We start from the raw sequence: 25,863 nt of genomic DNA, 5'->3' as shown, positions 1-25,863 counted from the left end.
CTGGACAAGCATTGGTTTTCACCCTCTTCTGCTGGGATGAGCAACCTGAGAGCTTAGAAATGAAAGCTGATCTGATTAGGAAGTCACTCTCACAGTTCCACTCCATTAGCCCAGCCAGGGGGAGGAAGCTCTTGGCTCCATCCTTAATCACCTATGAGTCCAGGGTCTTCCAAGGCTTTCGATAATACAATCAGGATTGACTATCCATCCTTCTTGCAACTGGGGGAGTGGAAACCTGAGCTGGGGAGTTAGAGAGGACGATGTGTGTGTGTGGGGGGGAGGGGGGCGGTTGTGGGGGGGGTGCAGTGAGATGGAAAGTTATGGAATATGTATGAAGCTTTTGTTCTTATGGAAAAGGAAATACCAAGTTTTAGGGTTGGGAAGAACCTATATCTGAGAAAGGGGCCTAAAAGGAGATAAAGGGCACCAACGAGGAAACTAGAGTTGTCAGACTTCCTAACGGTGGCTGTAAGCCTGAATTTACACACGTGGGGAGGCCACGTTGTGGACGTCCTTAGGAGGACTCAGGTGGTTTTAACAGGAAACTTCTCCAGTCCGCCAACGGCTACCTTCTTGCTAGCCGTGGCTCTATGATGCTGCAATCAGTGCAGGCGGCTGGGCCTGAGGCTGGGCAGTCTAGGCAGTCGTCTCGGTGGCCCTTTTCCCCAGCGCTTGTAGCTGGATTGCGTCAGTTTCGCTCGAGACCCAGCCTGGGGCTGGCCCCTCATTTGCAAGACTCATGAATAATTGAGCACTGGGACCCGCCTGTTTGCCTACAGTGGGACGGATCCCGCTCGGACTTCCACTCCCGGTTTCCACCGGCTCATGAATATTCATGAAGTGTCTTGGGGCGTGCCCCTGGGCGGGGCTAGGGGCGGGGCCCCGCCGGGCTCGCACAGGCTTGGTCCCGCGGTGACGGCGGCGGCGGCAGCGGCGGTGGTGGCGGGGACTGGCGTCCGGGCGCCGAGGCGAGCGGAGCCTGATCCCGGGGGAGCGCGTGAGTGCGCGGGGGCGGGCGGGCAGAGGGGGCGGGGTCCGAATGGGGCGGGGGAGGGGCATAGGAGTGGGCGCTTTCCAGCCGGGACCTCCGGTTGTGGGGAGGGTCGCCAGGAAAGTTTGCATGGGCCGGGGGCTCTAGAGACGCCGGGGGCCTGGGGGAGCTGGAGTGTGTGCGCGGGGACACAGGGCGCATGGTCTGGGGCTCGTGCTGGCGGAGCAGAAGAAAGGGGGGAGGGGGCGAGGCCTTGGGGCGGGGCCGGGGGCGGGCAGAGCTGCTGGAGGGACCCTTGCCTCCCGCTTCCCCGGGGCCGCGCTTCCCCCTCCTCCCGCTCTTCGGCACGCCCCCAGCCACCCCAGTCCTCCCCCACCCGGTCCGCGTCCCCAGTCCACCGTCTGTTCGCCTGCTGCTTCACATCCCGCGCGCCGGTCCGCTTCTGCCGCCACCCCCTCCTCCTCCACCCTCTCCTCCTCCTCCTCTTCGGGGGCCGCGGCCCCTTCTGTGTCCAGAGCTCCCCACTGGGCCCCTTTAGACAGCCCCTTGCCCCGGGCTGTTCCGTCTTCCCGTTGGCCCTCCCTCTACCAGCAGTTTACACGCTGTCCCTGCCGACCTCTCCGGCCTCAGATCGGGCCTGAGATTCAGTGGTGCATAGGGGCGACCCCGCCTGCGCGGGGCTGGAGCTGCCCAGCCAGCCCTTCTGGCGGCCTTCACTCCCTGGGGTCAGCTCATCTCTCCTCCCGCGTCCCCAAGCCCCCCAGCCTGGGCATGGGGAGTGCTCAGAGCTGCTGTGATTTTGCAGCTTCTGGCCACTGCCTTGGTCACCTGGGGCTCCTGGCTGGGGCCTCTGTGCCTGCCTTCATTGCTGCAGCCCCTCATACGGCAGAGGGGCCTATTAAGCCCCCCAGGTGAAAGGGCTCTTCGGTTTTGGGACAATTCCTCTGCATCTCTAACCACCTACACCATGTCCCTTGTAATAATTTTCAAGGACAAGGAAACAATCTTGTGTTTTTTAATTTTATTTTTTCCATCATATGCCCCTCCCCCCCACACTGGGGCTGGCTCTGCACAGTTATTCACCCACCCACAGTGGGCAGTCCTCCCTGGTAGTTGGCTGACCAATGGGTTGACAGTACTGGGTTTCTCTACTGTCTTCATACCCTCTCCCATCTTTGAAACAAGCTGGGGCAGGGTCAGAGATGGGGGAGGGGGACTGGGTTTTGCAAAGGTTGGGCACCAGAGTTTCCTTCTTTCAATGTGGTGCTGTCTTTCCAGCCCAGCTGGCCTGTGTGACTATAAGGGAGGCAGTACCCTTTGCTGGTTGGAGAGGGTTGGGTTGTCCACAGGGCTCTGTGCCCACCAGGTGATAAGAAACATCCTCCTTGCTTTTGAATGAAAGAGGCAGGGGTCTATCCCCCTGGCTGGAGAGCCTGGGGGTTCTTGACGGTGGGAGGGTGCTTCCTGAGCCGGCTGGGAACTGAGGAGGTGGTGGAGTACCTGAAGAACTGGTGACAGGACTAAGGCCTGGGGAATGAAGGAATGGTTTGGGAATGCTGATAGCCTGGGGTCAGGGGAGAGGAGGAGGTGGTTACCAGGGATGTTAGCTCGTTGCTGACACTGAATGGAATCACAGCAATAATGGCCAACATTTATTGGACACTTACTGTATGCTGAGGCATTGTGCTAAGCAGTTTGCATGCATTGTATCACTTAAGACTCCTAAGAGTCTCAATAACCCCATTTTTCAGATAGGGAAACTGAGGCTTAGAGAGGTCACATGGTTAGAAAGTGGTAGACACACCCAGCATTGAATCTTGCTATATCAGACCTTGAAGCTCCTGTTACAGGCTTCAGGGAAGGGTATCTTTGGCTTCTACCATAGTGCTGGACTATGTCACTTATTCTGTGTCCCTCAAAACTCCTTCAGGTCAACCCTGGGCTGGTGAGTGATGTCCACTTATTCCCTTTTCATAGGCTTTGGCTATCCCACCCTGACTGTGCTGGAAGGGGGAACCCCAGGGAGTTTTCCCCCAAGTCACTCCACCCCCCGGATGTTCTCAAGCCCTGTCCCGTTCTCCCAGCCCAAGCCTGGGCCGGCTCCTCCTTCCTCTTGGCGAGGCTCTGGAAATCCAGTGGGAGGCCATTGCTATGGCAACAGGACTAGGCCCTGGCTTTACCTCATCAAATTCCAAGCTGAAGCCAAAGCGATTGAGAAATTAAAGAAAAAAATGTATTCCAGATGTTTACTTTTTATTCCTTATTTTTCCGTGTTTGGATGAGACAGCTCTGAGGGAGGGGGGAGTAGGGCAGGGATGTGGAAGGAGAACCCGGGAGAGAGGGAGAGGGAACCACTCCCAGCTGCAGGGGGGAGGGAGGAAGGGTAGGGTGAGCGGGAAGGGGGAGGCAGGCGGTGGGGCGGAGCCCCAGGTTGGGGAGGAGCGGGTTTTTCCCGTCTCCCATGAGGTGATTCACGGAGAGACTTCAGACTTTGCGGCCCTCTTGCTCTGCCTCGAGTAGAGTAGATAGCTCCAGCGGGGTCGCCTGACCCAAGGGGCGCCTTGGGACTGTAAGTGGGGTGTCTGGGAGAGCTTGTCAGAGGAGGGAGCAGTGGGTGGCTCCCTGAAGCTCCTGGACTTTGGGGCTTAGGAGACCAGTTGGAGAGGATCTGGGAAGAGTTGACAATCTGGCTGCTGGGAACCTCCCATGACCTCCTGTACTCACCCCCCCTCCCCAGTTCCCTCTTCCTGTCCCACACTTGGCCCCTGCTGGAAAGAGGCGACTTCCTCGGCTAAACCTACTGCCAACGCCCAACTCTTTTTCTTTCTCTTCTCTGTCTCTCTGTCTCTCTGCCTGTGTCTTCAGACACCTGGCTTACACCCCTCTGCTTCCCACTTCTCAAGCAGGGTCTGCCGCATGTGATGAAAGTATCTACTCTCAGGGAAAGCACAGCTATGGCTTCCCCACTGCCCCGGGAGATGGAGGAGGAGCTGGTGCCTGCTGGCCCCGAGCCAGGTACGGATGGGTGCAGGGCGGGGTGGGGTGGCTGGGAGGAGGGCAGGAATGGCGGGGGCGGCACCCCCTTTCTGTTGTGGGGGTGGCTGAGTGATGGTTCTGTTGAGGCAGGAGGGAAGGAGTACTGAGGAAGTGCTGGATGAGTCTGAAAGGTTCTCAGCTTCTGTTGAGACTTTGGGACAGTTTGAGATCTTGGGTCTTCAGCAGGCAGCAGAGCAGATGGGGACCTTCGAGATGATGTGGGTTGAGCCACGTGTTTTCCGGAAGGGGAAACTGAGGCCAAGAGGGAGAAATGGAGTGCACCTATGGGGCTTGAGCCCAGGCCTCCTGGCTCCCTGTCTAGACTCTTTTCTTTTGCTGTCGGAATGAGTAGGTGTTATGGGACTCTATTAGAAGGATTGTGCCTGTGAGTAATTCCAAGGTCTTTTATTTGGCATTGGAATATCCTACACGGAAGGTAGGTTTCTGGTTGTGTGTTTTTTTTTTCCTGTAGCAGATTTATTTTGTTTGACTTAGGTCAACAGTAAGTTTGCATTCCTGATCACACACCAGATGACAGTGGGGAGGTGGCCTGGGGGTGCTTTAGGGGAGGGGAGGAGAAATTTAGCTGGGATGACACAGTAGGGCGTCATGTAAGGGGAAAGGACTAGACTGGGGAGATAGGGGCTGACTGCTTGATGTGGGCAGGGAGGCATTCGTTTATTGGCTTACTTGCTCTTTCATTCATTCATTCATTCATTTAATAAGAACTTGTGTCTGGTGCAAAGTAGGGTACAGGAGAAATAAGGTGCTGGCTGGCTGTTCAAATAGCTTTAGCTTATAAGAGGAATTGGCTAAACATTTTGGGAGTTTGGAGAAGGAAGAAGATGCTTCTGAGATGTGTGTAGAAAATCAAGGAAGGCTTCATGGAAGAGCTGGCATTTGACTTGTGCCTAGAAGGATGTGAAAATTCTTAAATTGGAGGGTGGGAGATGAGGTGGGACAAGAACCACAAGAGGTTCTACTTCCTGGTTCTTCTGACAGCGCTTCCCCCACCAACCCTTTCCTTTTGGTAGGTGACCCTCCGGCCAAACCGCCTGTCAAGCCCAAACCCCGGGCCCTGCCTGCCAAGCCAGCCCTGCCTGCCAAACCCAGCCTGCTGGTGCCCGTTGGGCCTCGGCCTCCCCGGGGTCCCTTGGCTGAGTTGCCTTCTGCCAGGAAGATGAACATGCTAGCGGGACCCCAGCCTTATGGTGGCAGCAAGCGTCCCCTTCCTTTTGCACCAAGGCCTACAGCCGAGGCCCCTGCTGGAGGAGAAGCCACCCAAGAGACTGAGAAAGAGGAGCTGCCCCCTTTGACACCCCCAGCCCGATGTGCCGCCCCGGGGGGTGTGCGGAAGGCCCCTGCCCCTTTCCGTCCAGCCTCAGAGCGCTTTGCAGCCACCACGGTGGAAGAGATCCTGGCCAAGATGGAACAGCCTCGAAAGGAGACCCCTGCCAGCCCTGACCGCCTCTGGGGCTCCCGTCTCTCGTTTAACCACGATGGCAGCTCACGATATGGCCCCAGGAGCTATGGTGTGGCCACAGGCCCCAGGGATGAAGATGGCAGGACCGTTTCCAGGGGATGGTCCCAGGAGGGGCCAGCAAAGTCTTCCACAGAGTGCCAGGAGGAGCACAGCAAGACCCTTGAGGAGAGGTGAGGGGGCGGTGGGAGGTTGGGGGGAGCTAGTTGGGGGCTGGGGCCCCAGCAGGTATCCCCAGGCTATGACCTTTACCTTCAGGTTAGTTACGTGTGGTGAGTACAGGTGGACCCTGATCTAAGTCACAAAGCATTCCCCAGCAGATGGTGGTGTCAGATTGTATGCCTTTAAAAGCTGCAATTCTCTTTACAGAGTTGATGCATGTTTATAGCAAAGAGTTCAAATGTACAGTGTAGAAGTTTGTTTTTAGTTTCTGTATACGGAGAGCTGGGCACCAAATTTTGCCTCATGGAATCCATGGCCATCCCGTTTGTTGAAGGGACTATTTATTAGGCCCATTTTAGAGATAAGGAAACTGAGGCTCACTGTGACTCTGCATAGCCTCTCAGGAAGTTTAGAGGCAGAGGATGGAGTTTGAAATTGGGTCTGTTTTGTTCCTGTCCTAACTGCTAGCTCCTACCGTGGCAGAGCAGTGTGCCAGTCCTGGGGTGGAGGTGGATGTGTCAGGACGAGTAGGGCACAGTCTCTGCCCGTGAGGAGGAATCTGATGGGACAGATAAGATAGGAACACATCTTGATGCCAGGCTAGCTGGTGTCTGCGCAGAGATTACGGCTGGCTGGAGACATTTGCGTATGATACACTTCTCTGGAGTTGGCACTAGTGTGAAGGAAGGCTGGCTACCACCCTTGGGGCGGTGGACCCAGGACATTGGAGGCAGAGGCGGAGGGGTCTCGGGAGTGTCAGCTGTGCGGGGATCATCCTCAGGGCAGGGAGAGCCCGCTTGGGGCCTGGCAGGTCCCCTGGGCTGGGCCCAGAGGCTCCCTTCCCCCTCCTGCTGCTGTGAGGGGAAGGGCTGCTGTGGCCTGGGCTGAGCTAGAAACTGAAGGCCTCTACCCTGCCCTGCCGCCTGGCCTTGCCTTCGCTCACCTGAAAGTGTCTGGAGGCTTGGCCCTGGAGTTAACCCTTCGCTTGTCCCAGACCAGTGTGCCATGAGGTCACACTGGTGCCCAGGCTGAGCTCCGCCCTCCGTCCTCCCTCCCTCCCTTGCTCCAAGCAAGGCTTAAGAGGAACAACTTCAACCTTGGAAAATCACTCTTCCCCCCTCCCCCTCCTCCTTGCCCTTCTTCAAGAAGTATTGGCAGGGCAGCGGGACCAGCTGTACTCTTCCTGGCTGGAGGAGAACTTTAACTCCTTATGGGTTCGGGGAAGGAGGATTTCTCTTTTTGGGAACCACTGAGGGTTCTGGGCATACAGGATGCTTTTCCTAGAGGAGCTGGAGGAATTTAACTGTTCATGTGCAGGCAGGGAGCGGCCACTTGCTCTGTGGCAACTGGACAGCGTCTGTGTCCCTCGTAATTCCAGGCAGGGCTCAGGAGTAAATGCCCGGGGGGGTTCAACCTTTGCCTGCTGGGAAAGTTGCATAGCGAGACTCTCGCCCTCTCTCTTCTGTGCCGGGCTTTAACATTCTTGCTTGCATTTTCTGTCTTTCTCCCTCACAGGACCCCCGCTTCTGACCTGGCCGTCAATGGGGACCTGGCCAAGCCGGCCAGCTCTGAGCCACTTGCTGCTGTGAGTTATCTTATCTTCCTGTTATGAATCGGAATCACAGTACTGTAGAGCTAGAAGGGTCATCTGAGATCATGTGTGTCATCTTCCTTGTAGTTCAGATGGGGAAACTGAGGCCCATGGAGAAGGTAACTTCCCTGAGGGCTGGGCCTGGGACCCAAGGCGGCTAAGTGTGGTTCAGGCCACGAGGCTGTTTGCTATAACAGTAATGATAATACCTATAACTGCTGCATTGATTAAGTGCCTGTTTTGTGCTGGGCATGTCACAGTCCTTGTGATGACCCTGGCTGGCGGGCCCTGTTAGTCCCACATGGCAGGCAAGGACGCCAGGGCCCACAAAGGTTCAGGCTGAGACAGGCACTGCGGCGTCTGCCTCCAGTGCTTGCCCTGGCTGGGCTGCCTTTCCTGGGTTCAGAAGAGGGGAGAGTTTTGGGGGGTTTCCTGTGACAGCCCCACTTCTTCCCACCAGTGTGCTCGGGGTATGGGGACCAGCTTTCTCTGGTAACCGGGGTATGGGGTGGCCCTTGCTCGCAGAGCCCTCACTGGCCAGAGGCTGTGCTGCCTGCCCTGTGTTGGAGACCTGACTCCACTCACTTGCCCGTCCAGCAAACAGTGACTGAGCATTTGCTGTGAGCTGGGTGCGGGGAGACAGTGCCGGGACCAGGGTGCCACCGTGAAGGGCAGGGAGCGAGCTGTGTGCCTGTTTGGGGAACGGCATTCTTGGCAGAGGGCACTGCAAGTACAAAGGCCTTGACGTCTGGATCAAAGTGAGAGAGGAGGAGGTGGGTGGTGGTGAGGGCTGAGAGGTAACAGGGCCAGATTGCGTTGAGCCTCACAGGCCGCCCTAAAGACTTTGGCCCGAGTGAGGGGAAGAAGCCATGGAGGGGTTTGGAGGAGAGGCGTGACATGCTGCTGACTTGGTTGTAAAGTGTCACCGTGCTCGCTGGGTTAAGAACCAGTTGCAGGGAGGTAAGATTAGCAGCAGGGGCCAGTCAGGGGGCTGTTGGAATAATCCAGGAGAGAGATGATGGTGGCTTGGACCCTGGAGGCAGCCTGTGGTGGAGATGGTGAAAAACGGTTGATTCTGGGCAGAATTTGGAGGTGAAGTGGACAGGACTTTCAGATAGACCGATGTGAGGAGAGAGAGCAGATGCAGGGTCCAGGATGACTCCAGGACTTTTGGCCTGAGCATCCGGGAGGATGAGGTCACCATTTACTTGAGATGGGGACTTCCAAGGGCGAAGCAGATTGGGGGAGATAGGAGGCACGTACTTCTGGATTTGCTGAGTGAGAGATGCCTTTCAGACGTTCCACTGGAGACGTCAAGCGGGAGGTTGGATAGTTGAGTCTGGTATTCAGGGAAGATAAGCAAGTTAGAAAAACTTGGGAATTGTCCATAGACTGGCTGAGACCGCCAGGGCAGTGGGGAAGGTGCAGGGTGGAAGGACCCCGAGGCCTAGCAGAGGAGATTGGAAGGAGTAGATGGGGAGACCGAGGAGAGCCCGGCCACGGGAAGGCAGCCTGCAGGGTGGGAGGTCAGCCACGGTGAGCACCGAGAGTCAGATTCAGCTCTGAGGAGGCCACTGGCAACCTTGATGAGAGTAGTTAGGTGGCGAGGCGAAGGGAAAAGCCTGTTTGGAGAGAGAGAATGGGACAAGAGGACCTATAGATAGTGAGTGTAGACGATGCTTTCAAGAAAATGGGTGGTAGCTAGAGAGAGATGTGGAGTTGAGTGGTTTTTTGGTTTGCTTCTTTGTTTTTCTAAGACAGAAGAAATTAGAGCAGTTTGTGTGATGATGGCAGTGATCCAGTAGAGAGGGAAAAATCAATGGTGCAGGAGGGAGAGGAGGGGTTGGCCTTAGCCGTGAGCGGGACAGTCAGTGCCTGATTGCAGAGCACTTGGGCTCACGTGCAGGGTGTGGGGAGTGTGAGGGAGCGGGTGGTGTGAGGGTGCGGGTGTGGGGTTCAGGTGGTATGAGGATGTGGGGCGTGGGTGGTATGAGGGTGCAGGTAGCAGATGGTGTATGGGTGTGGGGTGCAGGTAGTGTGGGGGTACAGGGTACAGGTGGTGTGAGGTGTGGGGTGTGGGTGGTATGAGGGTACGGGTGGTGTGAGGGTATGGGTGTGGGGTTCAGGTGGTGTGGGGGTAGAGGGTACAGGTGGTGTGAGGGTGCAGGGGGTGGGTGGTGAGCGGGTGCAGAGTGCAGGTGGTGTGAGGTGCAGGGTGTGAGGGTACAGGCAGTAGGTGGTGTGAGGGTGCCGGTGGTGGGTGGTGTGAGTGTGCAGGGTGCTGGTGTTCCCTGCTGGTGGCCTCTGTTCTCAGGGACAGGAAGCAAGGCTATCAGCTGAGAGAGGATGGGATGGGGGAGGTGGCGGTGCTTTGCCTAGGAGAGTCAGGCGGTGTCAGGCATGAATGAAAGGGGGAGTGAGGTGGGGTTCTGGGCGGCCCTAGGACCAGCTTGAGGTCAGTGGTGGGTCTGAAGTAAGGCCAGCCGTGGTGGTTGTGAGTTTTTTGGAGCCACCCTCAGCTGCTCAGGAGCTGGGCCAGGCCTGGTGCGGGGAGAGCTGCATCTAAACACATCAAACAGTATGATGAAGCGGCGAGGGAATTGGGCGGAGTGTAAAGAGCGACTTTAATGGTGGTACAAAGAGAAGCGGGGGTACGGGGCGGGCAGGAGGGGCGGTGAGAAGGAGTTGGGGTTGATGGGCTGTGCTTCCCAGAAGGGCTGACAATGAGGGCGCTGGGGAAATAGGGCTGGACAGACTGGCAGTGGGGGTGGGTGAGCGGGACACCGGGATTGACGCTGGGGTTGCTGTCACTGGTAAGGACAAGGTCTAGGGTGTGACCTTGGGAGAGGACGGGTTGCAAAACCACTGGGGAAGAGGAAGGAGGTCAAGGAACAGGATGCTGGAAGGGTCACCCTGGCTGTGGAAATCACGGCAAGTTACCGGTGGTGCCAGAGGGGCCTGCAGTGATCCAGGAGCTACGCTTTTTAAGGAGTGAGGGGCTTGTAGGGGACGATAGCAGGAGCATTGTGGGGGGCATAGTTTTAGGGTGTGAGCTCCAAAACTAGAGTGTTGCAGGGGGAGGGAGGATGAAGGAGCCTTGAGAAGCAAGCAGGACCTCCATTTCTGCCCAGACCTGGACCTAGTATGTGATGACTGGAGAGGACAGCAAGGGAAGCGTGACCTTGGGAGGGGAGGGGTCAGACAGAGCGAGACTCACTGGTCAGGGACAGGTAGAGTGGAGCGGTGAAGAAGCACCAGGTGCTTGGTGTCCCCTCCGCCCCCTTTCTCTCCCAGGTGTCCCACTGAAGCCATTGTGTAAGTCCTGTGCCGAGAGGCCAGTGCACAAATCTTAGGCTCTGTGACCCTAAGGAGCTTGAGAAGCCCTGCCGCAGGTCGTCTCGGGGGCCTCCCAAGTGTTCCTGAGAGGTGCCCCCCGAGTCCTGGTTTCCTCCTGGTCTGTGGGGTGAGATCCTGAGGAGGAGCTGAGTGGGGGGTCTCTGTGGGGTTGGAACGGGCCTCCCCCGTCCAGCCGAGGGGTGAATGACGGCTCTTGACTTCCTCTTGCAGGTTTCCAAGCCCCAGGTCCCCTCCAGTCCAGGCCCTGCCGCAGAGAACGGAGGCTCTGCCAGCCCAGGCCTCCCCGCCGAAGCCTCAGGCCCTGGCCCGGGGTTTCTCTATCTTCACTCGCCCGATGAGAGCTCTCCCCGCCACTCTCAGCTGCCTGAAGCCCAGAGTCCCGCAGCTGCCGAGGCTTCTCCCTGCCTGCCTGTGACTCCAGCGTCCCCAAGTGCAGCCCTGCCAGATGAGGGCCCCTGTCATACCCCTAGCCCGGGCCTCCCTGCGGAGGGAGCCCCAGAGGCTCCCAGACCCAGCAGCCCTCCCCTTGAGGAGGTCTCGGGGCCCCACAGCCCAGAGCAGCCCCCAGCCTCCTCGCCCCGGCCCCTGATCGAGGGGGGTGAGCTGCTGGGTCTCACTCGGACGTTTCCATCCAGGGAGGGGGGGGCATCCGAGGGTGACACAGCCCTCCGCCCCAGCAGCCTGGCTCAGCGCCGATTCTCCGAAGGCGTGCTCCGGCCACCTGGCCAGGACCAGGAGAAGCTGGGGGGCTCTCTGGCTGCCCTGCCCCAAACCCAGGGGAGCCAGTCGGCCTTGGATCGTCCCTTTGGGACAGAGTCTAACTGGAGCTTGTCACAGTCCTTTGAATGGACCTTTCCCACGCGGCCCTCGGGTCTGGGTGTGTGGCGGCTGGACTCCCCACCCCCCTCCCCCATCACCGAGGCCAGTGAGGCAGCTGAGGCCGCTGAGTCTGGCAACTGGGCTGTGTCCAGCAGGGAGGAAGGAGTGTCCCAGCAGGGGCAAGGGACCAGGTCAGCTCCAGGGGGGCCAGGAAGGCCTAGCTCCTGGGTGCAGGGGGATGATTCAGGCATCTCCCCAACCCAGAGGGGCGATGGGGAGAGTCAGCCTCAGTCCCCAGCTGTTCCCCTTGAGGCGTTGTCTACACCTGGGGGTGCACCTGCATCGCCCTTGCTGCAGGCAGAGGAGAGGTGCGAGGATCGGGAGCCCTTGGCTGGAGAGGAGTCCCCCCTCCCTGTGGCTGCCAGGGAGGCAGCCCTGCCCGTCCTGGAGCCGGTCCTGGGGCAGCAGCAGCCAGCACCTCCTGACCAGCCCTGTGTCCTCTTTGCTGATGTCCCTGGCCCTGGGCAGGCCCTGCCTGTTGAGGAGGAGGCTGTGACCCTAGCCTGGGCTGAGACCACCCAACCCAGGACAGAAGCTCAAGACTCCTATAGGGCGTCTCCCGAGCCTGCAGGCCCAGAAAGCAGCTCTCACTGGCTAGATGACCTCCTGGCTTCGCCACCGCCCAGCGCTGGCAGCGCAAGGCGGGGAGCTGGGTCTGAGCTGAAGGACGCACAGTCCCCCAGTGCCTGCTCCGAGGTGAGGATGGGCGTGGGGTGGGGGTGGGGGTGGGGGTGGCTCTGAGGGTGGAGGCCAGGGCTTGGGTGGGTTTCATTCTTTCAACATGGGTGTTGTTGTGTCAAGAGCTTGGGATCCAGCGGTGAGCAAGGCAGCTGGGGGGGGCAGGGGTCAGGGGACCTGCTCCTTAGTAGCTCTCAGGTCTGGCAAAGCTCTCAGAGCCGCACGGGGTGGCACGTAGAGCTTAGCGTGAGTCCCTGTCCCGACTCCAGCATTCACTAGCTGATTGGTCTTGGGAATGTGCCTTCATGCTAAGCTTCAGAGTTCTTTCATCATAATAGTGTTGGCCTCTTAGAGTTGTATTATGGGTCAGGGAGATATGCAAAGCCCTTGGTGCTGGGTATTCAGTCTGTGAATATCGTTCAAGGCAAAACAGCGTAGCCATTTGGAGTGTGGGCTCTGGAACCAGACTGCCTGGGTTCATCTCCAGGCTCTGCTGTTTCTTTGCCCAGAAGTGGCCTTGAGCAGGTTACTTTTCCACCCGCTGCCTCAGTTTCTGCATCTCGCGGACGGGCGTGGATAACAATGGCAAGTTATCAGAGGGCGATGGTAAGGAGTAAATGAGTTATAACATGTGTAAAGTGCTAAGAATAGTGCCTGGCTCATCGTGAGTGCTTAATAAGTGTTGGCTTTTACAAACATTAGTTATTAGCACTGAGCTCGAGACCTGCTTTGCAGACAGGCAGCTGAGGCCCAGAGGAGGCAGAGCCTTGTGCAGTTAGTTCCCCAGCAAGCTGGTGGCTGGGCCTGGGCCAGCACCAGTTCCCGGCCCAGTGGCCTTTCTCCTACCAGGCTGCCTCTGAATTTAAGGGCCAGGGGCCAGGTGGCTTTTGAAATTTATTTTTCAAGCCTGGCCTGTGCTGGTAGGGGCGGGGCTGGAGAGGAGGAGGAGCCAGGGGGCCCTGGGGGCAGGGGAGAAGGTGGAGGAACAGGAAGGGTTAAGACCAAGCCGACTCCTGCAGTAGGTGTGTCTGTCCCGGGATGTGGGTGACTCAACTGGCTCCTGGGCGGGGCTGCCAGAGCTGCAGCTGCTCCGGAGGGAGCAGGGCCAGGGTGAGCGAGAGCCAGAGCCGTCGGACAGGTCCCAGCCCTGTCCCTGCGCCCAGCCTGGCCGCACCCAGCAGCCCTGGGGCGGGCGGGCGGGGGGTGGGGAGCGGGGAGCCATGGCCTGGCCCGGGGACGGGGAGGCCAGCATGTCTGTCCTGGAGCGGCTGCTGGCCAACGCGGCGCTGCGGGATGAGGCCGGCAGGCTCCGAAGCCCTGAGCCCAGGGCTCTCCCGCCCGCGGGGGTGAGTCAGGGAGAGTGAGGGGGGTGGAGTACAAGAAGCCCTGGCTGGATTTTCTCCTGTGCCAGAGGCTGCCCCTCCTGCCTTCCTGGGGCTGAGGTGAGGGCTGAGGTGAGAGCCGAGAGGCCTTCCTGGGGAGGGCTAGGCAGGGGCGCCGTCCTTAGGGAAGAAGGGCAGGCTGGAAGGGGTCTGCTTGGTGTTAGAATTTTGCCTTGCAAGGCAGGTTGCGGAGGGGCTTTGAGTCTTGACCTTTCCTAATTGAAAGTGACCTCCTTTCCCCTCCCAGTCCCTACATGAAGACCTCTCCTCCAGGCAGGACTTCTGTGGCTGTCAGCCAGTTATTGCCCAAGGGTTGTAAACATGACCATGGGATCATGGATGCAGTGCCCGTTGTGTGTCAGGCACTGTGCTGGATGCTTGGTCATGCCAGCCCCACACAGTAGGAATTATCCTCATTTAAAAGTGAGGGCCCTGAGGCCCAGAGTGGTCAAGTTATTTGCTCAAGGTCACACAGCTTTCTGTTGCCAAAGTGGGGCTGTCAGGCACTAGGCAGGGTTGACTCCCATCTCGATTGACTCAGCATTCTTTCTTTGTCTGTCTCTATTCTTTTTCTGATTCCCAGGGACTCCTTGGCTGGGCCCAGAAAGATCTGCAGAGTGAATTTGGGATCACAGCAGACCCACATCCCAGCGGTTTCAGTCCTTCCAGCTGGTGCCAAGGTGCTTCTCAGGACTATGGCCTTGGGGGCACAAGCCCTAGAGGAGACCCAGGCCTTGGAGAGAGGGACTGGGCCAGCAAGTATGGGCAAGGAGTGGGGGAAGGGAGCACCCGGGAGTGGGCCAGCAGGTGCAGCATCGGCCAGGAGGAGGCTGAGGTCAGCAGTGGCCAAGACCAGAGGGAAGCGTCTGCCCCGGGGGGGCTCCCAGCCCAGGACCGGGTCGTTGGAAAGCCAGCCCACCTTGGCACTCAGCGGAGCCAGGAGGTAGACGTTCAGGACTGGGAGTTCAGAAGGAGGGATTCCCAGGGTACTTACTCCAGCCGGGACGCGGAACTCCAGGACCAGGAATTCGGGAAGAGAGACTCGGTGGGTACTTACAGCAGTCGAGATGCGAGCCTTCAGGACTGGAAGTTTGGGAAAAGAGATTCTCTGGATGCTTACACTGGCCAGGATGAGGATGAGCAGGGCCAGGAGTCAGGGAAGAAGGACCATGTGGGCAGGTTCAGCAGCCAGGATGCCGAGGAGCAGGGCCGGGAGTTTGAAAAGAGAGATTCTTTGCTTGGCTGCTACGGCAGCCGGGGTGCAGACGCTCAGGACCAGGAGTTTGGGAAGAGTGCTTGGATGAGGGACTACAGCAGCGGTGGCAGCTCCAGGACCATCGGCACCCAGGACAGAGGCTTCGGAATGAGGGCCCTGAGCTCCGGGTTCAGCCCCGAGGAAGCCCAGCAGCAGGATGAGGAATTTGAGAAGAAGACTGAGAGTGGTGAGGACAGCCTTGGCGAGGCCAGTGGAGACACAGGCCGGCCGGAAGAGAGAGAATCCGGGGGCTTGTTCAGCCCCAGCACCACCCCGTTGCGGGATGGGGCACTTGGGCACAGAGACCAGAGCACCTGGCAAGGCAGCGATGCCTTCCACGAGGCGGGAGGGCTGCAGGAGAGACAGCAGGCGGGGGCTCAGGGCCCTGGCGATGCCGACCTGGAAGATGGGGAGATGGGGAAGCGAGGCTGGGCTGGTGAGTTCAGCCTCGGTGTTGCCCCCCAGCCAGAGGTGGCATTTAGCCCCCGGCAGCAAGACTGGAGCGGGGACGTCTGTGTCGAGGCCCCCGAGAGGAGCTATCAGTTTGGCATCATTGGTGACGACCGAGTGAGTGGTGCTGGCCTGAGCCCTTCCAGCAAGATGGGAGGTGGTCACTTTGTGCCTCCTGGGAAGACCACGGCCGGGCCCATGGACTGGACTGATCAGCTGGGTCTCAGGAACTTGGAAGTGTCCAGCTGTGTGGGTTCTGGGGGCTCGAGTGACACCAGGGCGAATGCCTTGGGACAGATGGGCTGGTCAGACAACCTGGGCTTGGGAGACGTGGACCTGGCCAGCCGTTTGGAAGGTGGAAGGTCCGAAGAGCCCAGGGGGATTGGAGCTGGGGAGAAGGACTGGACTTCTGATGTTGGGGTGAGGAGCAGAGAATTGGCTATGGCGGGGGAGGTGGGCCACAGCCAGGCCAGAGGGAGTGGCGTGGGGCAGACCGACTGGTCAGGGGTGGAGGCCCAAGAGTTCCTTACATCAAGGGAGCGTGGAGTTGGACAGGCAGACTGGACCCCTGACCTGGGGCTGAGAAACATGGCCCCGGGGGCAGGCTGCAGCCTTGGAGAGCCCAGAGAGCTGGGGGTGGGCCAGATGGAGTGGGGTGACAACCTGGGCCTGAGGAATTTGGAGGTGCCCTGTGACCTGGAGTCTGGAGGTGCCCGGGAGCCACGGGGATGTGGAGTGGGGCAGATGGGCTGGGCCCAGGACTTGGGGCCCCGGAACGTGGAGCTTTTTGGGGCCCCGAGTGAAGCCAGGGAGCGTGGGGTGGGAGAGGTCAGCAAGTGCCCAGAGCTTGGCCTTGGGAACAGCAGCAGCTTGTCCCCTGGCCTGGAGGCCAGAGACCCCATGGTGGCCAGGGAGCTGGGGGTCGGCGAGACGAGTGAGCCAGAGACCCAGGGCAAGGACAGCTCCTTCCCTTCCTTGGAGACTCACCCTGAAGACCCCAGAATGGAGACAGGAGAAGGCCCCAGCTTTGGAGCCAGGTAAGGAAACCCCATCCTCGTGTGGGAGGGAAATGCCACAGCTGTCCGAAAAAAGGAACCTTTGAAGGGGGAAGAAAGAGTTTTTCCCAAGAACTTTTAGTGTTTGGAAAATTGAGACATTCTGAACTATGAATCTTTATTTCTACTTTAAAAAAAATGATATGACACACAGGTGAGTTCCTTTTTTGAAGGATGACTGTAATGTTTGAGGTGTTATTCTTTTGTAACCCACGTTTTGGGCTTTCTTGGCGATTTTGAATTGTGACAGTGCAGGGGGAAGTGGTACTTGTCACAAATTGGATAGTTTCTGGTGGTTTCTACTCTTATACACAGTGGTCATTCCCCAGGCCTCACAGGCCTGAGCCACAGGTGCTCCTGGGCCGTGGAACATGGGTGTTTTCGTTGGTGAAGGAAGGAGGATTCTGTGTCTTCTTGGCCATTGCCACTGCAGCCGGGAGTGCCACACTCACTGGTTCTCAGAAGGGTCTCCTGGGAACTTGGTGCTTCTTGCCTGCCCTGTCGCAGAGCCCGGAAGAGCAAGTTTAAGAACCTGAAGGGTGTTGGGACCTGGCTTCTGGCCCCATGACCTTGGCCTCTGTGCGCAAAGTTGCTGAAAGAGAACTTTCCAAAGGAACAGACTGGTAGTTTTACAGGCCAACCACAGTCTGTCTCAGGGATGTTTTACAACCCACTGACATGGTTTTGCGTTTGGGAAGGGTGCTAAAAAGACATTGCATCTATTTCATTAACATTTCCATCCACCGAGATTTTATTTTATTCTCTTTAGGGAGTAGAACATTTTACCTTTTCCAGCCTTGGACTGGGAGCTTCTCATGGGGCAGGGGGCAGGGAAGGGAGGTGTTGGTTGGGGACTGTTGTAAGTGGAGGGGGCTGGCTATAGTGGGAGGGGAGAAGGAGGGACCAGGAAGGGGCTGGAGAGGCTTGTTGGGGGTTTGGGGACAGGGAGGTCAGGAGAGGCATTTGGGATGGAGGAGGAAGAGGAGGTGGGAGAGAGGAAGATGGCAAGCATGGGCCCAGGGGGGTTGGGGGGAGGTGCTTTCTGGAGACTCAGCTGTCCAGGGGGGAGTTGGGGGAGGCTGCGATGAAGACTGCAGGGAAGGCCATACACAGGACTAGGAGTTGGGAGGCTCCTGTGAGCTTGAGCGAGTTGCTGGACTCTCTGAGCCTATTTCTAACAGCTGGACTTGGAAACCTGGGATTCCAGCTCTAACGTTCCGGTGCAGGCTCGGCGCGGTGGCTCCCAATTTCTCTTCCCGGGACTCGCACAACTCTGCATGCCCCATGCTCAGTGCACGTCTTACCTCATTGATCTTCACAGCTGCCCTGGGAAGCAGGAAAGGGGTTTTTATCCTCTGTTGGCAGGTCAAGAGGTGGTGTGACCCGCTCAAGGTGACAGAGTCAGCAATACCCTTTTCCAGCTTGTTTCTACTAACTGCTTTCAGCGGTGGCCGCTGGGTTCAAGACCCTTAGGCTAGCACGGGGTGGGACCCACAGCTCCGTTTTCCCTTCTGAGGGAGGCAGAGAAGCTCTCCGTTGTCTGAGTTTGGTCCCGTCGTGCCTTCAACATGCCCAGGTTTTTCTGTCCATGTTACCGTAATCTGGCCTGTGCTGACTTTACCCAAGTTCAGGGTTTGGCCGTGGTGGAAGGGGAGCCTCGTGGTGTGCAGCAGAAAATGTGCCCCCAAAGCTGAAAGGAAACTGTTGCCTTAGAGAGGTTTGTTTGAATTTTATGCTTTTGGGCAGCCTTTTCTAAAGCGTGTCCCCAAGAATACCAGTCCTTGGATATGTCTGGAAGATGCCGGGGCCGTGCGGGAGACTTAGCGTGCGTGTTAGCACGCATTAGCGCCCCAGACGTGTGTGGTGCAGCGGTTCCCAGACTTATTTGACTAAGGTTCAGGGAGCTAAGTAAGCATCTGACGCAGGGAAATTCTACACTATGGAAAGTTGCTCTTTAAAAGGCAAGAGATTTATACGATCTGAAGAGAAACCAGATTATAGCAAGTTGCTCTTTAAAGAAAATTTTGGAGGGTCCCTTTGTAATGAGAAGTCTTTGAGAGTAACTCAGAGTGATCTGACTTTGGGTCCATCTGCCAGGTTATGGCTTTGGTTCCGTCACCACCCCTGTGACCTTGGGCGAGTTACTTCTCAGGGCCTCTAATTCCTCATTTGTAAATTGGGAATAATTTACACGCAGTACTCATAGGCTTTTTGTGAGGACTAAGTTAATTAGTTCTCACAGAACTGGGGAAACCGAGGTGCAGAGAGGCAGTGTGGCTTGCCCAAGTTCCCACAACTGGTGATTGTGGGTTCTTCATGTCCCCGCGGGCCCCAGCCTTGTGGTCCTGCCTGGGCGCCCTGCTTGTGTGTCTGTCATCGAGGCCAGCTGCTTTTCCTCTGGCCACATCATTCCACCGGAACACTGGGGAGCTGACTGTTTGCAGATCTAGCCCCCACATTTGTCCCTGGAGCAGTGGCGGAGTGTGGGTTTGGGTAGAGTCACAGCCTTCAGGATACTCTAAAGTCTAGGCTGGGTGCAGGGTATAGGCAGTGTAAGATGAGGCACGTCCTCCCAGGCCAGGGACCCGCGTTGTGAGTGATGATAATTAGCCTATTAATTTGTTATATTTACCAAGTGCTTCGTATGTGCTAGGCACGTATTTCTGCCAACAAACACGGCAAAATTTAGGTACTTTTATTAACCTCATTTTACAGATGAAGAAACGGAGGCTCAGAGTGGGCAAGTAACTTGTGGCCAAAGCCACGGGTGCAGTAGGGGACATAGGCAAGCTCTGTCCTGGAGTGGCAGGGCTTGGCACCCACGTTCCCAACCACTCCTCTCTCCTGCCCCCCTGCCGGGAAGGCCTCTGTTGTGGGTGTTCCGGGGTGAAGGGTGAGTGGGGTTTTAGGCAGTCCTGCAGGGCTGACGTACCCTGTACTTTCAGGGCTCTCCCTACTCCCCACTCCTCAAGGCCACCCCCAGGGCCCCCGAGCTCCCTCCACTGACCTCTGCCTGCATGGCTTGGGGCCAGCTCTTGCTCTGGGGGTGCACGTTGCCAGCTCCTGTCGGGTGTTTCACATCCCCTTAGCTCGCGGGGCCTGCCCCACCCCAGGGAGAGGCTCTGGGCACGGCCTCTGCAGGCTGGGTGGGGTGCCGTGGCCGCCTCCTCCCTCCTGGGCCTCCCTGATTTTAAGCTGGTCGTCAGGGTGAGCTGGCTCTGGCCCCCGTCCAGGCTGTTCCCATTCTGCTGCCTTGTGTGCTGCCGCTGCCCCCACCACCGCGCCCCCCCCCGCCGCCTCCCCCCTCCCAGGCCGCTTCAGTTTCCATCTGTCAGCAGCTCCTGGAAGGACAGACTGACACGTGTTCTCTCTCTCTGCCCCCCTTCCTGCTCGGTATTGCCTCACCTGCCTCGATCTCCGTCCCCTCCAGTCCTGGTGGGAACCAGCGACCTGGCTCCTGGGCAGCCTGTGTGGTGTGCGTGTGCGGTGCATGTGTGTGTCGGGTGGGGCTCTGGGCTATGCCGGCAGGTGTGGTGGGTGCAAGGTGTGTCTCGAGGGAGTGACAGGCGAACAGTGTCATGCTTCCTGCCTCAGTGTGTGTGATGAGTGCGTGAGTGTGTGTCTGTATTTCAGGCAGTGGCAGCGGACAGTGTGAGGTGTGGATTAGTGAGTGTATGTGGTGCGCCTGTGTCGTGTTTAGGGGGAGCAGCAGGCAGGAGATGCAGAAGTTCCACCGAGGTCCAAGGTGACCCGGCCTCTCGCTCACTCTGCAAATGTTTGCTCAGCCCGGCTCCTGGCCAGGCTCTGGGCCAGGTGCTGGGGGCACAAAGGCAAAAGGACCCTGTCTTTGCCCTTGAGGAGCTCACAGACAGGCGGTGGGGCAAAGAATCGCAGAACAGCAGCAGGGGCTGGCACACGCAGGAGCTGAGGTGGCCACGGTGCCTGGGGAGGGGATGGGCAGCATCAGAAGGGGAATTGAATGGAGGGCAAAGGACATGAAAGGACAGTGGGGAGGACCTTTTCAGGCGAGGGAACGGCTTGTTCAACGACATCAGTGTGTGAGGGTTGAGGGTGACATGAGCCTGGACAGGCAGAGGGCTAGTCCTGGCTCATCCCACAGAGCGTGACCACCCAGGCAGGTGCACCTGGGAGGGGACACACCGACAGCATCAGCAATGATGATGGCAGCAGTAATGATAGCTGTTACTTATGGGGCACATACCAAGTGCTTTAGATTCTTGTTTCGTACCCGCATCGACTCCATACAGAGGAGCTTGAGGCGTCTGTGGGGGAAGGGACTCATCCAAGGTCTCAGGGATTTGAACCCGCCAGGCCTTACCCTGTGTGCTGTTGCTCGAGGCCTTGGCCATATCCTTGCTGAGGAGTCTGGGAACAGCATGGAAAGGAGGGAGAGGGAGAGGCTGGGGGAAGGAGAATGTCGTGAAGTGGGCTTCGGGGGAGGGACACGGGGCCTCACGGGTGACCGTGTCCTCCGGTCTGTCCATTTGCAGCCCCGGCGGGTGCCCAGCCCGCTCCCCGCCCTCTGGCTCCCAGGGCCTGCTGGAGGAGATGCTGGCCGCCAGCAGCTCCCGGACGGTGGCCCATGGGGAGTCGGTGACCTCGGGCCTCAGGGTCCAGTTGGAGGAGGAAGGAGCCACAGCAGGTGCTGACCAAGGGGCGCCTCTGGAGCCTGGCGGGGACCCTCTGCCCTCCTGGAGGCCCCAGCCTGATGGGGAAGCCAGCCGGACGGAAGACGTGGACGGCACCTGGGGTCCTTCAGGGGCAGGGCGGGGTGAGCAGGGGCCGGCCCCGACCCCTCAGCGCCCCTCCCAAGGGCCTCTCCCCAGCGCCCCCAGTCAGGACTTCTCCTTCATTGAGGTCAGTGGGTGGTGAGCCCAGGGCAGTGGCTGGGCTGTCGTGGGGGGAATGTGGGTGGGAATGTCGGAGTCCCATTCCTGGAGCCTCCCTGGTGGTCTCTGTCCAGGAGGCAGAAAGAGGGCTGTGGGCACGTCACGTGAACAGGAGCAGGGACGGCTCAGCTCGTGGCCTGCTGCTGTCGTGGGGCTCCTGTGGGGTGGGGCAGGGCCGTGGGGCGGCAATGGCAGTGGTGCCACCATTGTCTCGTGCAGGACACTGAGATCCTCGACAGTGCCATGTATCGCAGCCGTGCTAACCTGGGGCGCAAGCGTGGGCACCGAGCCCCCGCCATCCGGCCCGGAGGTACCCTAGGCCTGTCGGAGGCAGCAGACTCGGACGCACGCCTGTTCCAGGACTCCACGGGTAGGACCGATGTATCGTTTGATGGTGTCTCTGTGGACATCTGGGGCGTTGGCCCAGGTTGTGCAGAGACTGGGGCAGGTGATCTGGGTGTGCTGAGAGCCCCCTCCCTGGCCCTTTGCAGAGCCACGGGCTTCTCGGGTGCCGTCTTCGGACGAAGAGGTAGCGGAGGAACCTCAGAGCCGCCGGACGCGGATGTCCCTGGGCACCAAGGGGCTGAAAGTCAACCTCTTTCCCGGCCTGAGCCCGTCCGCCCTGAAGGTACCGTCTGATCACTCAGCAAGCACATCCAGCCTCGCTGGCATCCAGCCTTTCCTCTCTCCGTCCGTCTTCTCACTTCCCCAGTTGTCCTCTCCCGTTGCTTCTCCCCAGTGAGGGCCCCAGAAGATCCCTTTGTGCCCTGCTGGCCCCTGTGCTGTGTGCCAGGCAGGAAGGAGGGAAGAACAAGCTGGGTTCTTGTCCTGGAACCTCGGGGCGGTGGGCGGGGGGGACACGAGCCATGCCCAGAATTAGCTTGGGTGAGGGGAGAAGGGTAGGTGTCACTGGGGAGGCAGAGTAAGGGCTGGGCCTGTTCCGAGAGGGAGGAGTTATTTCCTAATGGGGGTGGTGGACATGGGGAAGGCGCTTGTAGACATTTGATCTTAGCCTTGAGGCAGGCACGGGAGTTGGCTGTGGGAGGCGCGGCGGGCAGAGGGAACAGGGGTGGGAGGTCGGCACTGGCTTTGTCCAGCCCAGTTTGTCTGAATTCAATCCAGCAGTATCTTCTTGAGGACCTACTGTGTGCACAGCTTGGCTCAGCTCTGAGGGAAGCGCATCTTTAAGTGACTCCACGTGCATGGGGGTGAAATTACTGCATGGGGGTGTCCGTCTGATTCTGGGGACTGCATACTCTTCGGAGAAGGCCCGGTGCTCTGTCGATCCTTCTGCCTCTTCCTCTAACGTCTGTCTGCATCTGGACTTGTCTCCCAGGCCAAGCTGCGCCCCCGGAACCGCTCGGCTGAGGAAGGGGAGCCGGCGGAGAGCAAGTCCAGCCAGAAAGAGTCCGCAGTCCAGCGCTCCAAGTCCTGCAAGGTCCCGGGGCTGGGGAAGCCTCTCGCGTTACCTCCCAAGCCGGAGAAGTCCTCAGGGTAGGTTCCCTGAGCTCTGGGCATTGACCCCACGGTATTAGCCTGAAAAGGGGAGCCCCCACTTGGAAACCAGAGGCTCAGAGAGAAGGTTGACATAGTGAACTGTGTTAATTGGTGGCAGAGTTCCGGTCCCTGCAGCCTTTGGTTGGAGGGGGGTTTCTGTCCCTACACGCCTCCTCATTGTGTTCAGTTTCCCCAAAGTTTGCCTTCTGGACTTTGCCCTCTGCCCTCTAGGTCAGAGGGATCGTCACCTAGTTGGCTGCAGGCCCTGAAGCTGAAGAAGAAGAAGGTCTGAGAAGTCACTGAGGTGAGGGCAGGTTCCTGGGCTTGGACCCAGCCTGGGACTTGGGCGTGAGTGGGGCCTGCCCTGGAGAACTCGGGAGGCCTGTTCCCCTTTGGCCCTTACCTCCCCGTGCCCCTCTCTCTGCGAGGCTGGAAACAGGCAGGCGAAGCCAACCTCCGGAGACTCGGTGGGGCCCTGGGCTCCCCCTAGATTTTGTCCACAGTGCAGGGTGTTATCTGGCAGGGATGGAAGAGGAGGAGGAGGGCTGTCATCCCAGCCTGCCTCCCTGGGCTCAGGGACAGACAAGACAGTCCCCTATGCCCTGTGTCTGGCCTGAGTGTGGTCAGCTAGCCTGTGTGATCTGAGACCCCTGGGGACAGCCCCCAGGCCCCAGGTCCCAGGAGGGACCTTTCTCACGCCTGGGCTCAGCTGTGGGAGCCGGGAGGGGTGTGGGGGAGAGGAAGCCGGAGCCTCCACGGTGTCCTCTCCTGACCTCTTTCCCTCCCTCCCCACTGCAGGGCCTCTCCCGTCTGGCAGTCTCAGGCAGTGCCTGTTCCTGCGGGGTCCCCGGGCGAGGAGACGGCTGGAGCCCCACCATGCCTCAGGCTGCAGCCTCTGTCCCCCTCCACCTCTGAGGAGTGTCTGGGAGGCACATTTATGCACTTTGTATCACCTCCCCAAACCCCCACCCCTGCACCTTCCCTCCCAGCCTTGATTCCGTCACTAGCGGTCGAAAGTTTTGGTCCCTCTCCCTCTCTGCTTTCTCCTCCAGCCTCCCTTGGGTTTTCTTTTGATACCAATTTATAGCATTTTTTATAAAAAGCCTCTGATTTTTGTAATGGGCAGAGTCCTACCCCTCCCCCAGCCCGGGTCTCCCTCTGCCCCGCCAGGTGCCCCACAGAGACCAATGACGTTTTGCCACTTGAAACAATAAATAAAGTTTTTTGGGAATTGGTGCTCTCCACGTTGTGGGGTGAGGTCATGGCTGCCCATTCCCCTCGTCTAGGGCCGTAGTTGGAAAACGCTGGTTCTAGCTCTGTCTCACCCGGAGCTCGCTCTGACATTGGGCACGTCGTGACCCTTCTGTGTACTGGGCTCAGCGTCCCTGAGGAAGCTGTATTGGTTATAATAGGCTGGTTGCTAATTGAGGTGCTGCCCCCACCCCCAAATCTCAGTAGCTTAACACAACAAGCTCACCCATGGCACAGTCCCGGGTGGGTTGGTGGGGGAGCACTCTGTGCCTCAAAGTCTTTCAGAGCCCAGGCTCTTTCCCTGTTGTGGCTCAGCCATCTTCTGGGGCCGAGTCCTCCGCAGCGTCGAGTGGAAAGAGGGGGAAGTCCTGTGGGAAAGTAAGTGCGTTCAGGCTGCTAATACAAGATGCCATAGACTTGGTGGCTTGGAAACGGCAGAAATATATTCCTCACAGTTCTGGAGGCTGGGAAGTCTCAGGTCAGGGCACTGGCAGATTCCGTGTGTGGTGAGGACCTGTTTTCACGTTCATAGATGGTGCTTTCTCACTGTGTCCTCACATGGTGGCAAGGGAGCTCTCTGGGGCCTTTTATAGGGCACTCGTCCCATTCATGTGGGCTCCAACCTTGTGACCTAATCCCCTCCCCAAAGGCCCCATCTCCTAATACCATCACCTTGGGGGTTAGGATTTCAGCATAGGAATTTTGGGGAGACGCAAACATTCAGACCATGGCAGAGACCCACATTCCACTGGGCAGAAGTCCCTTCATGGCCCTGGCTAACTGTGGGGGACTGGGAAATGCAGTTTAGCTGTGTGGCCAGGGAGGACTGGGTATCGGTGGAAATTTACCCTCCTTGCCAGGGGGTTGGTTCCTTTGATATCTAAGGGTCCTTTTGGCCCTGGCATTCTGGAATGCCCCCCAGGCTCTGTCCTTCCCCACCTGATCCCCTGGCCGTTGGCATCCTCTTGTCCCTCAGCCTGATTCTCTGTCTTCCTGGTTTCCCCAGACTTGCCAGCCTTTCAGGGCCGGCATCGTCTTTCCCTGGGGCTTCGGAACAAGAGAGGGTCCTGTGACCTCGCCCGGACGGAGGCCTGAACGGAATCTCCGAGCTATGGCAGATCAGAGCGACAGCTGAACTGAGACACCGTCTCATTTACTAGTGCTGCTTAGCCTTTTTTTTTTTTTATTTAAAGAGTATGGAGACTATCAACCGAATTTGAGAATTTGACCAAAGCTGTGTACACAATTTACAAAGCAGCCCAAATCCCTATTACTGACTTCCTGGAGCACGGTTTCTTTTTTTTTTTTTTTTTTCAGAGACAGAGTCTCACTTTGTTGCCCGGGCTAGAGTGAGTGCCGTGGCATCAGCCTAGCCCACAGCAACCTCACACTCCTGGGCTCAAGCAATCCTACTGCCTCAGCCTCCCGAGTAGCTGGGACTTACAGGCATGCGCCACCATGCCTGGCTAATTTTTTCTATATATATTTTTAGTTGTCCAGGTAATTTTTATTCCTATTTTTAGTAGAGACAGGGGTCTTGCTGAGGCTGGTCTCGAACGCCTGACCTCGAGCGATCCACCCGCCTCGGCCTTCCAGAGAGCTAGGATTACAGGCGTGAGCCACCGCTCCCGGCCAGGAGCAGGGTTTCTGAGACCACACTGTGTATCACAATTTCCTGCGGTGCTTATTGAAAATGCACATTCCTGGGCCTACCTCCAGGACTCCAATCCTAGAGGTGTGCCCAGGAATCTGCATTGTGGGAAGCCCCTGACGTGGAGGGTAAAGAAAGGCTGTGGGCCTCATGGGGGTGCCTGGCTGCAGCCCTGGGTGGGTCTGTGCCAGTCCTCCCTGGGCCCAGCAGAGCTGAGCTGGCATGAGCTTTGTCCCAT

At 58.3% G+C, this 25,863-nt stretch overlaps 1 protein-coding gene across 4 annotated transcripts; it reads left to right on the top strand.

The window, feature by feature from the left end:
* Nucleotides 1–909: 909 nt before the first annotated feature.
* TNKS1BP1 (tankyrase 1 binding protein 1) lies at nucleotides 910–23,954 on the top strand. Of its 4 annotated transcripts, none has more exons than XM_045558076.1 (12): nucleotides 910–997; nucleotides 3,898–4,006; nucleotides 5,062–5,680; nucleotides 7,185–7,254; nucleotides 10,828–12,192; nucleotides 14,140–16,298; nucleotides 20,828–21,194; nucleotides 21,446–21,596; nucleotides 21,718–21,854; nucleotides 22,563–22,720; nucleotides 22,955–23,027; nucleotides 23,522–23,954. In XM_045558076.1, exons 2-11 carry the CDS (start codon nucleotides 3,913–3,915, stop codon nucleotides 23,013–23,015), a joined length of 5,181 nt encoding a protein of 1,726 aa, XP_045414032.1. In that variant the 5' UTR covers nucleotides 910–997; nucleotides 3,898–3,912; the 3' UTR covers nucleotides 23,016–23,027; nucleotides 23,522–23,954. The 4 variants fall into 4 exon arrangements, with proteins under 4 accessions (XP_045414032.1, XP_045414034.1, XP_045414031.1 ...); XM_045558078.1 differs by having other exon boundaries at nucleotides 936–997; nucleotides 3,895–4,006; XM_045558075.1 differs by lacking the exon at nucleotides 910–997 and adding an exon at nucleotides 3,451–3,560 and having other exon boundaries at nucleotides 3,895–4,006.
* The last annotated feature ends 1,909 nt before the right edge of the window (nucleotides 23,955–25,863 follow it).

Source organism: Lemur catta, chromosome 7 (assembly GCF_020740605.2).
Source record: "Lemur catta isolate mLemCat1 chromosome 7, mLemCat1.pri, whole genome shotgun sequence".
In the NCBI taxonomy this organism is placed as follows: Eukaryota; Metazoa; Chordata; class Mammalia; order Primates; family Lemuridae; genus Lemur; species Lemur catta.
The sequence above is the reverse complement of the archived record's forward strand: the minus strand, read 5'-3'. Positions and strand labels throughout refer to the sequence as shown.

Bases quoted from the DNA above. Each gene is read 5' to 3' on its own strand.
- TNKS1BP1 (XM_045558076.1), top strand. From the start codon at position 3,913: ATGAAAGTATCTACTCTCAGGGAAAGCACAGCTATGGCTTCCCCACTG. The intron at 7,255-10,827 runs GTGAGTTATCTT...TTCCTCTTGCAG, and splicing joins GCTCTGAGCCACTTGCTGCT to GTTTCCAAGCCCCAGGTCCC. The intron at 12,193-14,139 runs GTGAGGATGGGC...TCTGATTCCCAG, and splicing joins CCCCCAGTGCCTGCTCCGAG to GGACTCCTTGGCTGGGCCCA.